The following is a 13,981-nucleotide window of genomic DNA, read 5'->3' as shown; positions in this document are numbered from 1 at the left end:
CACAATGTATGCAAACCAGGATAGGTAGCTGTTGGTTTCGGCCGACGTGTTCAACTTGGTTGACTGGCAAGGCAGAGCGCCGATTTTCGGTTAGTTGCAGCACGTACCTGTTTAGAAGCCGTAGGTAGACCAGGGCCAATCCCGTTCGACCTCGAACAGAAACGCAGGTGATCGGCTCGAGAGATGCATGGAACCCTACGATTGTACAATATCTCCGAAGGCTTGCCACGCGGTCTCGGGGAGCCTTATGTCTCACGAATTTGGCCGCTGTTGAGCTTGGGGACAAACGGAGGCTACGGATAGAAATTTTGGAAAGACCTTGGGCGAAGCAGCGCATGATTCAGGATCAATATCCTCATCTGCGCAGTTGGACTAGTACAGTGTACTCCGTACTCCGTACCTGCGCTCAATCAGTACAGTATCAGGTACGGCGATGCACCTGTATTTGTGAAACTTGGGCTCCTGTCTGGTGGGCCCGGGCAGAGTGCATGTCCAAAGTACAAAACTACGGAGTACCCAGGCAGGGGTCAGAAATGTACCATCATTGTTTCTCGGCTCTGATCTTTGGTGCACATTCTTTGGTTGCTTCCAAGGGTTTTCGTCACCGTGAGTCCAGCATGCTTATTCGGTTTGCGCCACTATAGTACAAGGACGGCCTATGAACTAGATCCAAGGTGGAAGCTGGGTTATCTTTGAGGCCTCTGAAAGATTTATGCATGAGATCAGCGTCTGTCATGTTTCGTGTCAAGGCAGACTAACGGGGTTTTTACATATCGCGTTAGTCGGTATGGATGTTGCATGTCATGCGCCCGACCGAGAGGTCGGGATCAATCTAGGTGTACTCCGTACGGAGTACTTCGATCAATTATACTCCGAACCATTGCCATTGTCTTTCCAAGCTTCAGTCTACCAAAATTGAATGCCTCCCAAGCCCTGGAGATTCGAGATTAGATCTCACGGTGGCCCGGGGTAACCCTAGAAACGGGAGAGGCCTATGTGTGCAGCCGTACTCGACATAGAGTTAGGCTTCAACATTGGCAGCATCATGGTGAATTCTAATGAGTATTCCAGACATTGGAAGAGTATAAGGCAGAGGTGTAGAGCCTCGCAGAGCATATTGAAGGCGAGATGTTGTGGGAGTTGAGCAAGGGATCAGCCGCCACGAGTGTCGAAACTTGATAGTGAGCATGTCGAAACCATCACACTCATTTTAGGCCAATATTAACGACCCTGACCAAAACCAGCGACCCTGATCATAAATTGTACGAAACCCGAACGATTGGTGACTGCGAGGTGAAATGGCGACGAAAACGGCTAGAAGGCGGGGAGAAGGCTGCCTATCTGCCCCGCAACGATCTCGACTCTGCAACTATTTGAGCAAACATGGGAGACGATCACGAGGACCTTGAATGGGAACTGGAAGAAGGAATTCCTCAATTCGAGGACCCTTTCATTCAGCAGTATTTGAAGGGACGCGATGCTCTGGTCCAGGAAGAGCAAAAGCGACGTCATGGTATTTTTAAACCCCAAAGTCAAACTTCATATCTAATCGAATTTTAGATGCGAACCTGCGCAAATCTTTGTCTCCGATCGCCGCCCGGGCAGCAAAGATTGTATCGCAAATCCGCACCCAAGAGCAGCATGAAGTATGGACTGCTGGATTGGACGAAGCGACTGCCCACCAGTCAGATGAGATTCTCTACCCAGGTGTGATGTTTAACCTCGCAAAAGGTCGTATGGAGAAGACCAAACTCTGGAAAATTGTTGAAAAGATGCCAAAAGGATCTCTGCTCCACGCCCACATGGACGCTATGTTTGATATCGACTTTCTGGTTGACCTGGCATTCTCCACACCGGGGATGCACATCTTGGCACCGAAGCCCTTGATCACCGAAACTGATTACGAGTGGGCACCTGTATCTTTCCGGTATTCCTCGCAGCCGTTGGAAGCGTCGGAGAACAAGCCCAGCATTTGGTCGGAGACATACGAGCCGTCTTCTTTGATCTCAGTCCAAAAAGCAGCCTCGTCTTTCCCCAAGGGAGGCGAGAAAGGGTTCCGCGAATGGTTGAGCGGGCGATGCATACTTCTACCGGAACATTCGTATCACCACCATCATGGTGTTGACGCGATCTGGACTCACTTTGCGAAGACTTTCCCGGTGATCGACTCGCTTTTGATGTATGAGCCTATTTTCAGAGCTGGTCTTCTCCGCATGCTGGGACAGCTTGCCGCAGATGGAGTTCGATACGTGGAATTCCGCTTCGGTTTCAGTAATGATTACAGGAGGGAAGGACACGATGAAGCGGATGAAGATATGCTTGGGTGGTTCAGCATGGTGGAAGAGGTGGTGGAGCAATTCAAGAAGACAGAAGAAGGAAAGGACTTCTACGGTGTTCGCATTATCTGGGTTACGCTTCGCCGCTTTTCCAACAAGGCTATTGTTCAGACCATGAAGCAGTGCATTGCAACAAAGCAAGAGTTCCCCGAAATGATCTGTGGATTTGATCTTGTCGGACAAGAAGATTTGGGCAGACCTCTTGCCGACCTTGTTCCATTGCTATTCTGGTTCCGAAAACAGTGCGCCGAAGAAGAAGTTGACATTCCCTTCTTTTTCCACGCCGGTGAGTGTCTAGGCGACGGCGACGAAACAGACCAGAATCTTTTCGATGCTATCCTTCTCGGCACGCGGCGAATCGGCCATGGATTCTCTCTATTCAAGCACCCCTTGTTGATTGATTTGGTCAAAGAAAAGAAGATTCTCATTGAATGTTGCCCCATCTCAAACGAAATTCTCCGGCTCACAAGCTCCATCAAAGCCCACCCCCTGCCCGCGCTATTGGCCAGAGGTGTGCCCGTCTCTTTGTGCAACGATGACCCCGCTATTCTTGGACATGGGAAACACGGATTGACCCATGACTTCTGGCAGGTCTTGCAGGGGTTAGAAAATGTGGATCTGGTTGGCCTATCGATGATGGCTCAGAACTCTATCCGATGGAGCTGTTATGAAGATGAGTCGACCGCGGAGTGGAAGGCTGGCATTCAGAACGGGGTTATGGGTAAAGGATTGAAATCAGCACGCCTACGTGATTTTGGTTCAGAATTTGAGAAATTTTGCGAATGGATTGTGCTGGAGTTTGCAGAGTTTGACGTTGATGAAGATTGAGGCTCTTGCGGTCGGGAGACAGTGTGGAATACAGTTAGCTAGCCAAGTCATCTAGATCAACATTAATATTTTAGGAGCTTCAAAGAGATGTCAGATTTTATAGATCGCGCACACAAGCCGCAAACAGCCCGTAAGAGCAGAATGAGGGAATGACTGGTCAATCTGGTGTGATTAGAAGTCAATAGACGGTGAGTTGTCAACGGCGCCTGACTCGGGTCACTTATCGCCTTTATCAGGTGCCCGGAACGTCATCGTCGAACGTTCCCCCCTTCACGACTCATCCACTCCGCTTTGTCGGGGCTGGCTGCTTTCTTATCGTTCTGTTCACCTCTTTTCAATGATACATGCATAGGAGCTTCCCAGCTCCCAGCCGCGGATAATGGCGTCTTATTTCATGCCCTCGTTTGTCCAGAAGCGGCTCCTCAAATATGTCCTATCTCGCGTGGGCCTCGTGGAAACAGATGCCTTAGACCTGGACAATCTAGGCATTAGCTGGGGTCAGCGGTCGGTGGTCGAGCTGAAGGATATCGGCCTGAAATTAGAGGTGAGTGGTGATCGTCCGCGTGCGGGGCGTTTCGAGATCATCAACGATGGTTGAGCGGAGCGGGCTGACTGATTCGCATCGTGGAATAGAAATTATCGACCCTCCTTAGCCTTCCTGCTTCATGCGAGCTGCTCAGTGCCCGTGTACGCCTTCTTCGAATCACGCTTCCGGCCGACGTTCACAGTAGCGGGATACTTTGCGAAGCCGACGGTATCGACGTACATACTCGGTTATTGCCAGAAGAGCCGAAGAGATCGAAACATGAGAAAGGGAAAGGTGCGGGTCTTGAAACCTCAACGGTACCCACGCCGTCAGGGTTGGCGGAATCCTTCCTCGAATCTGAGCCAAAAGAGGAAAGGGAAGAGCTGCAAGCTGCGATATCGTCACAATCCGGGGTCCTGCCAGCTGATCCATTAGCTTGGAATGCGGATGACGAGAATGAGCTTGGTCTTGGGAACGATTCGTTTTCTCTGCCCACTTTTGTGGCGGGGTTCCTGAAAGGCGTTATCGATCGGTTCCAACTCCAGATTAAGAATGTGGTTGTGCGCGTGGACATGGAACTCAAGCAGGATGCACCATCAAAGCGACAACCGGAACACAAACCCGACTTGGTTGCCGCCCTGTTGAGTATTGGGGCAGTCGAAGTACAAGGGGTCTCTGGAACAACTACTGGTTCTGGGGAGGGGCCACCCCTCCGAGAAGGAAAACGACTCATCTCAATCACCGATGTGAACATTGGTTTGGTGTCAGATTCTACCGTGTTCTCAAACTATTCTCGATTTGCCGCCCCTGCCTCGCCTACCACGACGATGCGGTCGAGAGGGAGTCAACCATCCAGCAGGGCACAATCTCCCTCCCCATTGAACCGCTCTGTTCTCTCCGGGCCTTATAACAACTCTGGTCGCTCTGATTACTCTGATCAATATGAGCAAGACCCTCTGGCTATGACCCAATCCACAATTTTAGAACCACTGCAAGGATCTGCCCACTCCAATCTCACTTCACGTAGCTTGGAAAAATCCGCGTTCTCCCACGACGGTCGATTCTCAGATGCTGACTCCGAGTCTGGTAGCCATCGTGGGTACATGGAAGACTCCCAGGTTTTCGGTGATGATCCTTTCCAAGACAACCCAGGGTATCTGGACTCAGTTATTGACACTCAGTTCGATGACTTTGATGAGCATTCACCGGTTATGCGACCCCGAGATGCTCGTATGACTGACAGTGGATGGAGAAGCCATGATCCGTCCGAGCCACGGAGCTTGGCTCAAAGTCATACTGAAGATTTCGAGGATTCCACCCTTCCACCAAGCCTCCATGGCTCTCATAACTACGAGGCACCTCAACATCAAACTGATGTTGAAACAGACGCAGCCACACCGCGCGAACAAGGCTCTTACCGATACGATGAAAGCGAAAGCAACAAAAAGTCGCAGGAGAGCGTCTCGTCGCATCAGTCTTCTGCATTGGTAGAGCCTGACAGCCCAGATTCAAGAAAACTCGCTCAATCCGACCTCATTGAATCCAAATACTTCTCTCATGATGAAGCCCAAAGTCTTTACATGAGTGCTATCAGCCAGGAACCGACTGGCAGCTTTATGCCAAACATGCCTGGAGCATGGGATACATTCGACGGTGCTTCGCATTCCAGATCCTCCGACAACCGCACTACAAGCGCAGTCCCTGCTGGTCAGGAACAGCTCTCCCATTCCCAAGCTGAAACGCCGTATACTAAATCCCCATCGAGCGATCCCGTCGATGAGCGGCATGATTCGGACGACCAATCTCAATCCCAATTTTCGCCCAAGGGTCGACCCTCAACCTCGCTTGGCTCTGATCTACACGGGGTTGATGAAATCAGGAAGCCTGTTTTCTCCATTGCCAAAGTTCTGGTCTGGGTCTCACCTCCGTCTTCTGCGAATGAAAATCTACCACACCAATCAGCACCAGAGAAAGGAAAGACCGAGGATGAACTCAAAGCATCCACGGCCGACTTGGGTGAGTCTGTGTACGAGGAAAGTTTGATGGCCTCCAGAGCATACGCATCTACCAAATTCGGCAGAGCTATAGTCGAGCCACGATCTGAGACGAGCACCGGCCCGCAATTACCCGAAATAGCCCTCGAGGTCTTTGCAGCCTCGATTCACTTTGACATTGCCACTGGCTGGCTGTTGACCAAGATTGGACAAAAGGTTCTGCATGCTCTTGGTGCGGTTGAAAAAGACCTGCCAGAGCAGCAATCGCAAGATGGGCAATCCAAGCCTCAACCACCTGTTCATCTTGTTGTCCATGACTTCTCAGTGAAGTTTATGGAACATGTCGTGGGGCATGCTCATTCCTCGAAGCACGCAGAACCGCCTATTCCTCCTCCATACAGCATGGAAGATGTGGTCCTCCGTCTCACGATGTCTGGATTGGATGCTCGTCTTTCGACGCAGTCCTCGGCCACTAAGCTGAATCTGGACATTTCCAAATTTACCTTCGGCTTCGCATCAGAGGACCTCATTTCGTTTAATGAGACATTCAAAATGCGCGAGTCCACGCGTGATGTTGGAAACACTTCAAAGGGCGACATCTCTATTGCTCTTGTCAAGTCGGCAGACTTGGCCAAAGTCGAGATTTCTACCTTACCTCTCCATGTCAATTTAAACATTCAGCGTCTGGAAGAGGTTCTAGGCTGGATGGGTGGTCTGAGCACTATTCTCGAGCTTGGAAGCTCAATGTCTTCAGTTTCAACGGTCAAAGGGAGTCCACCACTTCCAAAGCAACGCCCCCGAGGTGTCCATTTCGAGACGCCTGGCCCAATCTCCGAGAAGAAGAGCAAGTCAATGCTTTGGAAAGTCAATGCGCGGATTGGAACGATTCTTCTGGATGTCATAGGAGAGACTCATTGTCTTCAACTCACCACAACTGCTGTCAAAGTTGTGAGCCGATTTGAAGGCGTTGGAATCCAGGTGGACAAGGCGAAGCTGGTAGGGCCATTCTTACTTGACGAGGATTCGGTTGATGCGCCGGCCAAAATTACTTTGGATAATATTCGCCTTGAGTTCCTTTTTGCTCCCAAGGAGGTCGACCTTGATCGTCTTTTGACGTTGATCACCCCCTCTCAAGACAAATACGAAGAGGAAGATGATATTATGGTTGATACGTTGCTCCGACAGCGGAGACAAGGCTCTGTTCTTCGCGTAACAGTGACCGGCATGAAGGCGGTCATCTCGGATATCGAGGGCCTAGAGCCTTTGTCGTCTCTTGGCGTCGAGCTGGGACGGCTATCAAACGTCACCAAGTATCTACCGGAAGACGATCGCCCCGGGATACTGACGCTGCTGCTGATTCGCAGCCTTGATGGACATGTTCATGTCGGTGGCCAGATTGGAGATATCGATACTCATCTCACCGACGCCGAAGTCGCACATATCACCATGCCTTCGCTCACGGCAGCTCAAATCAGGAAGCTGTCCGTTCATCGAAATCATGACGAAAAGCTAGTTGGGCAGGCTCTATCCCCTTCGGACAAATATCAAGACCCAGATGACCCAAGCCCGCCTGTTTTCATGGCTAGATACATCCCTGATGAGATGGATCCGACCTACAAGATCAAGTTGCATAGCCTTCTCGTCGAGTATACAGTCCCAGCTATTGCAGCTTTCATAGGGCTCGGCGATAATACAACAAGCGCGGACGTGGCTTCAAATATGGCTAGTTCTATTGCGAACTTTGCAGACCATTCGACAGCTTCGGATCTGTCGATAGGGTCGCCAAGGAAGTCAAATTCATCCCACCCGAAACCCATCAACCTGGCAATAGTGTTCAGAGACTGTGTTGTTGGCCTCAACCCGCGAAACTCTTCTGCAAAAGGACTCGCAGTCCTGACCAATGCCAAATTCGCGGGTAGTTTGCATGACGACGAGTCCGCGGAAGCATTGCTCGATATGAAGAAAGCTTCCCTCATGGTCATTGACGATGTGCAGCATGAGGGTTCCGACAATCTGCATCAGCGAGCTTCGGCTGTTGACCAAAGTAGCCAGGTTCAAGTCTACATTGACCACGGCTATGTTCCTGTGTCATCTATCTCATCAGCAACGGCCAGTGTCAAGTTGGCCAACGTTGCCGAGGACGCAACAAAGTCACTTGATGTGGAGCTTAGGGACGATCTATTGATTCTCGAGACCTGTGCAGATTCGACACAGACACTCATCAGCATCATGAACGGTCTTCAACCGCCGACTCCGCCATGCGTAAATGTCAAGTATAGGACGGAGGTCATGCCGCTCCAAGACATGTTTGCCTCTTTTACTGGAGATGCTTTCGCGGCTGATCCTGCTCTTTCGGCTGATGATGACTTATCCACAATTGCTGAAGAGCCATCCATAGAGGATCAACTGACCGATGAGCTTGAATATGTCAGCGACTTCTCCCCAAGACAAGATGGCTCTGGGATTGGTGCCGAAGGCCCCAGCGATCTTCTGGACAGCTTCCATTCTCAATACCAGGTTTCCTCCAGTTTGACAGAATTGGATTTCCAGGAAGACCACTTTGCGAAGAAGTCCGCAGTGGGTGGAACCGCTCATCGGTGGGATTCCACTCAAAACACCTATGGCCTTACCAACGACCCGAAACTCCAGCGGAGTCCTCTGAGGGTGCGAGTACGAGACGTACATTTCATCTGGAATCTATTTGATGGATATGACTGGCAGCGCACACGCGACACGATCTCGAAGGCTGTCAAGGATGTAGAGACTAAGGCCACCGAGCGTCGTGCCAGGGGCTCCCGGTTATCTCCATCGGCTGAGGATGAAGAAGAGTCTGTTATTGGTGATTTCCTCTTCAATTCGATTTACATTGGTATTCCAGCCAACAAAGATCCGCGGGAACTCCACCGTGAGATCAATCACGACATTGATGATTTGACCAGTGAGACTGGAAGCTATGCAACGTCTACCACAGTCACCGGAGCGAGCAGTCGCCCAGGACGATCATCTTCTACGAGAGAAAAGAAGTTACGTCTACATCGCAGCAAGCATCACAAGATGACTTTTGAATTGAAGGGTGTCTGTGCTGATTTGGTTCTCTTCCCGCCTGGCTCCGAAGAGACTCAGAGCTCCTTGGACGTTCGAGTTAGGGACCTGGAGATCTACGACCACGTCCCGACATCGACCTGGAAGAAGTTCGCGACATACATGCATGAGGCTGGTGAAAAGGAGAGTGGAACGAGCATGATTCACCTTGAAATTCTGACCGTGAAGCCTGTGCCTGAACTGGCCGCATCTGAAATCGTTCTGAAGGTTTGTTTACCGATTTACCGAGCATGGAAGTCAAATTCATCTAACGGAATATAGGCCACTGTCCTTCCCATTCGCTTACATGTCGACCAAGATGCTCTAGACTTCATGAGCCGATTCTTTGAGTTCCGAGACGAGTCCGCCGAACAATCCACCACCCCAGGTGACATCCCATTCCTGCAACGAGTGGAGGTCAACGCCGTCCAGGTAAAGCTAGATTTCAAGCCCAAACGAGTCGACTACGCAGGTCTCCGCTCCGGCCGAACCACCGAATTTATGAACTTCTTCGTTCTCGACGGCGCGGACATGGTCCTCCGCCATGTGATCATCTACGGTGTATCTGGGTTCGATCGACTTGGCCAGACCCTCAACGACATATGGATGCCAGACGTAAAGAAGAATCAGCTACCCGGCGTTCTAGCCGGTCTCGCGCCGATCCGCTCTCTCGTGAACGTTGGCGGAGGCGTGCGCGACCTCGTTGTGGTCCCCATGCGGGAATACCAGAAGGATGGGCGTCTTGTACGCAGTATCCAAAAAGGCGCTGTCGCATTTGCCAAAACGACTTCGAATGAGCTTGTCAAGCTCGGTGCGAAACTCGCCATTGGAACACAGACTGTCCTCCAAGGCGCCGAGGACCTACTCACCACGCCATCCCACGATGAGGACGAGGAAGAAGCGAAGAAGATTTCCCTCTACGCTGACCAGCCAGTCGGCGTGGTCCAAGGTCTCCGTGGTGCGTACAGCGGTCTCGAACGTGATCTACTCTTGGCGCGTGATGCCATCGTCGCGGTGCCGGGCGAAGTGGTCGAAAGCGGGAGTGCCAAGGCAGCCGCGAAGGCTGTCTGGAAGAGGGCGCCGACCGTTATTCTCCGGCCGGCAATTGGGGTTTCCAAGGCTGTGGGACAGACATTGCTGGGGGCGGGCAATACCCTTGATCCGAGCAATCGGCGCAAGATGGACGATGTAAGTGGACGATTTCTAACCCACCCACTTCCCAGGGATATGGCTGACTTTTTTCGTGTAGAAATACAAACGGTATTAGCACGAGGTTGGGGTCACCCCCAGGACCTGGTCGCCCTTGCGTGAACAGTACATATGGCTTGTTTGCTTTGTTTCGCTTTGATTTTAATCCTTGTTTTTGCTTCAGTTCGATACCACATGATGCATGCCTGCATATTCTTAAATTGCCTTGTTTCGTTTTGATACTCCGCGCGTTCGCGGTCTACGTTCTTTGCATGGAGTTCATGGATTGTCAATAAAGAGTCACAATTGGTGTCTATTTTATTTTGTTTTATGTATTGTAAACATTTCTCGGCTCCGCTGGATGTACGGAGGGAGTACTTCGGGTCTCCTCGGGTGGAGAAACTCGGGTCAGAGGAGTGAAGAGTGAACCCTGGGAGACAACATCAACGCCCGGACAGCAAGACTTAGTATTTGGGCATCTGATGATAGACCTGAGATCAGCATAAGGCGCCCAAACCGTTGAAATTGGGCCATCATGCATGTGCAACGCGTGCAACGCACAGATGCTCTACGAAGTACGGAGTAAGAAGTACGGAGTACAGGATGACACAGATGACTCCCCCAGCCTTTTGAGTAAGGCCCGATCCACCCAAAACGTTGCCCACGCGAGATAAGGTGAAGACCGAGCAGGGCCGAAAAGTCAAACCAGGCCACGGAGACCCCGGACAGCCCGAAGAATCATGAATCATGAGTTCAGGAACCGGAATCAAAGTTCACGATGACCCCCGGAACGCACGATCGATAACCCACGAGAATACCCCAAAGAGTAAGAGGGCAGGACCAGCCCGACGTTCCTTGCATTGGGCCGGAAACACAGTCATCAAGTCCTGAATTCCTGAAATTCTCGATGAGGTGTCCGGGGACAGACTTTGACTGAGTTGCGCGTACCGAAAAATCTTCACTTGCCACAGCAGGCACCATCGGGAGGCCAATCAGGGTGGATAGTCCGCCACTCGAAGTGAGTTGGTCCAGCTCAGCGATCCTTCTGGATGCCGACTGGTCTGGCCGACTCGGAGGCGTTCGTGCCAAATTGGAATGTGTGGGGGCTGATTGGTGGGTGGGAAGAGAACTAAACTGTTAGCGCAGCAAATATTAAGCTAAAGAGACTAAAGAGACTAAAGAGCCCTTTGAAGATCACCCTGCAAGTGATACACACAGGTCACACAATGAGATTATGTCTTATGTTGTTTAACTGTTTAATATCCCCCCTATATGCTCATTTGATGCTCTACACTATTTTAAAAATAATCGAAAAAACAGAAACTCACCGACTTTTCGAAATTTCTGCCATGACGTCGTCGAGTGCCTTACGAACCATGGGTCTTCCCCAGGTTGCGTAGTCGTCTAGACTCTGCTTCTCTACTCTACTGTCTCTCGGTATTCCCGGCCTTTGGTCCCTGTTCTTGTTCTCTGTGGCCTTGTTGGCCTCTGGTTCGGCTCTAGACTCTCTCAGTGTGGTGGATATCGTGTGGGTTTCGAGTGGATATCGCCAGGTACTGCCGTCCATCCAGTTTTCTGTCCCTTCGCTCTTAAATTAAAAAACCTCCCCCCTCCTCTGTGCCTTGCAGGTCTGTTGTGATCTATGTTATCTCAAACGCTACGAACCTACACACTCTCCCTTGCATCGGTTTCGGAAATCTGACGAATCAGATCTAGTGTGGAGAAGTGGATTCGATCTACGCCTGCATCGGATATGTCGACAATCTAAAAAGTGGACACCTCAAGAAAGAAAAGAACAGAAAAAATCACACGAAGCAGGGGCTTCCTCTTTCTGACCGACAAAAGCGATATCTGGCATATTCGCAGTGGTGCTGGTAGCCGCAGAGATGAATAGCCTCATGTATTCCGCCACCGATGAGGTGTGGCAGGGTGAGCTGCTGGACAGCCCCCTCTGCCAGAAGTGTTTGGAGCTCCATGATCATGCATGTTCTCCTCTCTCTAAACCCCTTCCGGCCGACGCTATGTCCCTCCCCCCTCGATCCATCAAATCCGGTATCACGGGGGCCCTCTCCCTCCATGACTACCGCAAATTCCTCTCCAAATCTGCAGACCGCATAGATGATCCCGTCGATCATGCAGGAAGGAAATTGAAGCGAAAGACGGCGGCGTTACATTTGAATCGCCCACCCGCACTCAATATCTCTTATCCTAACTCCGTCTCTTCGGCCTCGAGTCCTCCGCCGCTGTCCCCCTCGTATTCGCACAGCATCATCTCCCAGCGGAGTGAAGAGCCTGAGATTGGAGAAGCTCATCCTGGTAAGCCTTGGAAATTTCAATTGACTTTCGATCCGGAACCTTGATTAACCTTTTCAATAGTTCACTATCAGTCTCCCAGCCCACGAGTAACTCTTGTTTCAGACAACGGCACTCGTACAAGACCCAACAGGAAGCGTTTGGTAAGTCCCAGTGAGACATTTCCCGAAACATCTCAACTGACAATGTCTAGAACACTTTCCGGGAGAAGTTCCAGCAGAACAAGGCACAAGCTCAAGCCGAGGCCGAAGTCGAAGCTCGCAAGGCCGAGCCAGACTCCATGCTAGCCAGCACACAGGCCGTTGCCACCGTCTCACACGGTGGCGCTTGCTTTGAGATTTTGAATCCGCGCAAGTCGCTGGATCTCGCACGCATCGTCTCATACATAGAAGACGTCGACAGCTGCTCCATACTCTCCGACCAAGAATCCACTTTCCCCCTCGACCAGGGACTGGACCGGGTGTCCATTTCCCAATACACAGATGCATCGCTGCCATCCTTCTACTCAGCAAACTCTCTTTACACCTCCCTAGACCAGTCAACACCCAAGGGCCAAGAGTTCCCCTCACCATCACCTGGGAACCACGGCCGCGTCCACTCTCTATCAGAATACTCCCTCAACGAAGGCTTCAACTACTGGAGCCGCCCTGTACAAAACAATAGCGAAAACGACCGCCACGATGACCCCCAAACAGCAATGACCTCCATACGGGAAGAGTCCGTTCCCCCAGCCCTCTCAGATTCCCACACCCACTCCCGCCGCCCCTCTACACCATCCACCCAAGACTTCTACTCCGAAAGCGAAATCGGCGAGCCGGGCTCCCCAGTCTACGCAAACGGCGAATGGGCCCAAGTCGACGAGCGCGATCGAGGCATCTTCTACGAACTCGAAGAGTTTGACCAACCCGAATACCATCACGACAGAGACTCCGAACCCTCACCTCATGAGTCTCTCGATACCGATACTCCCCTCCACTCACCCATCACCCCCCTCTCGCCTTTCGATTTGAAATACGATCCCTATGACCCTATCTACTTCGATCCTCATGTGCAGTCTGTTCTTGCGGCTGCGAATGCTGAGAATATGGGTCTGAGGGGCACTCGTCAGCTTGACGGGAGAGACTTCCAGAGACGGAAGAGTGATGAGCGGAAAGCTGGGGGAGGAAGGGGTTGAAGAAGTTCTTCAGTTGGAGGTCTGGGTCGAATTGATTGTGACTTGGATTTTGTCTTGGCTTCTACGGATTCTGGGAATCCGACCTGGTTCTGGGAACCAGATGTGATATGATTGTCGCGGTTTTTGAGCATGGCGAACATGGCGAATATGGCGATTTGTTGGAAGCACAGGCTTGCTGGATTGGGCTGGACTTTTCTTTTTCTTCTTCTTCTTTTTCTTCTTTTTATTCTTTCCCTTCTTTCCCTTCTTCTTCCTCCCTTTTCTCTTCTTTTTTCTCTTCCTCCATTTTCTCCCTTTCCCTTCGTGTCCTCTTCTATTCTTCTTCCTTGTTTTTACTATCATTTTAAACCATTTTTGAGTCTGTGACTCTACTTCATTTAGTTTCAATCTTACAATTGGCAAATTTCAAATGCCATTACTTTGGGTCTCACTGGGTTCTTGTTTCTTTCCAAGTTTCATTAGTAGAATGACATTGTAAATTACCATTATCCCAAAGTCAATTGATAGATTGACCACTCTCACGCATTTGCTCATATCATGA

General features: G+C 50.9%; 3 protein-coding genes across 3 annotated transcripts; all 3 read left to right on the top strand.

The window, feature by feature from the left end:
• Positions 1–1,383: 1,383 nt before the first annotated feature.
• On the top strand, positions 1,384–3,164 carry N7506_011439 (putative CECR1 family adenosine deaminase; the record flags this gene model as incomplete). The annotated part of the gene is made up of 2 exons (XM_056960732.1): positions 1,384–1,513; positions 1,561–3,164. The coding sequence occupies 2 exons, from the start codon at positions 1,384–1,386 to the stop codon at positions 3,162–3,164; spliced, it is 1,734 nt and encodes a 577-aa protein (XP_056806887.1).
• A 379-nt stretch (positions 3,165–3,543) lies between these two features.
• On the top strand, positions 3,544–10,032 carry atg2 (uncharacterized protein; the record flags this gene model as incomplete). Its single annotated transcript, XM_056960731.1, has 4 exons — positions 3,544–3,708; positions 3,798–8,993; positions 9,048–9,953; positions 10,015–10,032. The coding sequence occupies 4 exons, from the start codon at positions 3,544–3,546 to the stop codon at positions 10,030–10,032; spliced, it is 6,285 nt and encodes a 2,094-aa protein (XP_056806886.1).
• Positions 10,033–11,839: 1,807 nt separating this feature from the next.
• On the top strand, positions 11,840–13,440 carry N7506_011437 (oxidoreductase, short-chain dehydrogenase/reductase family; the record flags this gene model as incomplete). The annotated part of the gene is made up of 3 exons (XM_056960730.1): positions 11,840–12,269; positions 12,330–12,409; positions 12,460–13,440. The coding sequence occupies 3 exons, from the start codon at positions 11,840–11,842 to the stop codon at positions 13,438–13,440; spliced, it is 1,491 nt and encodes a 496-aa protein (XP_056806885.1).
• Positions 13,441–13,981: the final 541 nt, after the last annotated feature.

The sequence above is a fragment of the Penicillium brevicompactum genome (genome assembly GCF_028827555.1).
Source record: "Penicillium brevicompactum strain IBT 35665 chromosome Unknown utg000007l_segment0_segment0, whole genome shotgun sequence".
Classification (NCBI taxonomy): Eukaryota; Fungi; Ascomycota; class Eurotiomycetes; order Eurotiales; family Aspergillaceae; genus Penicillium; species Penicillium brevicompactum.
Note: the sequence above shows the minus strand (reverse complement) of the source record. Positions and strands in the feature narration are given on the sequence as shown.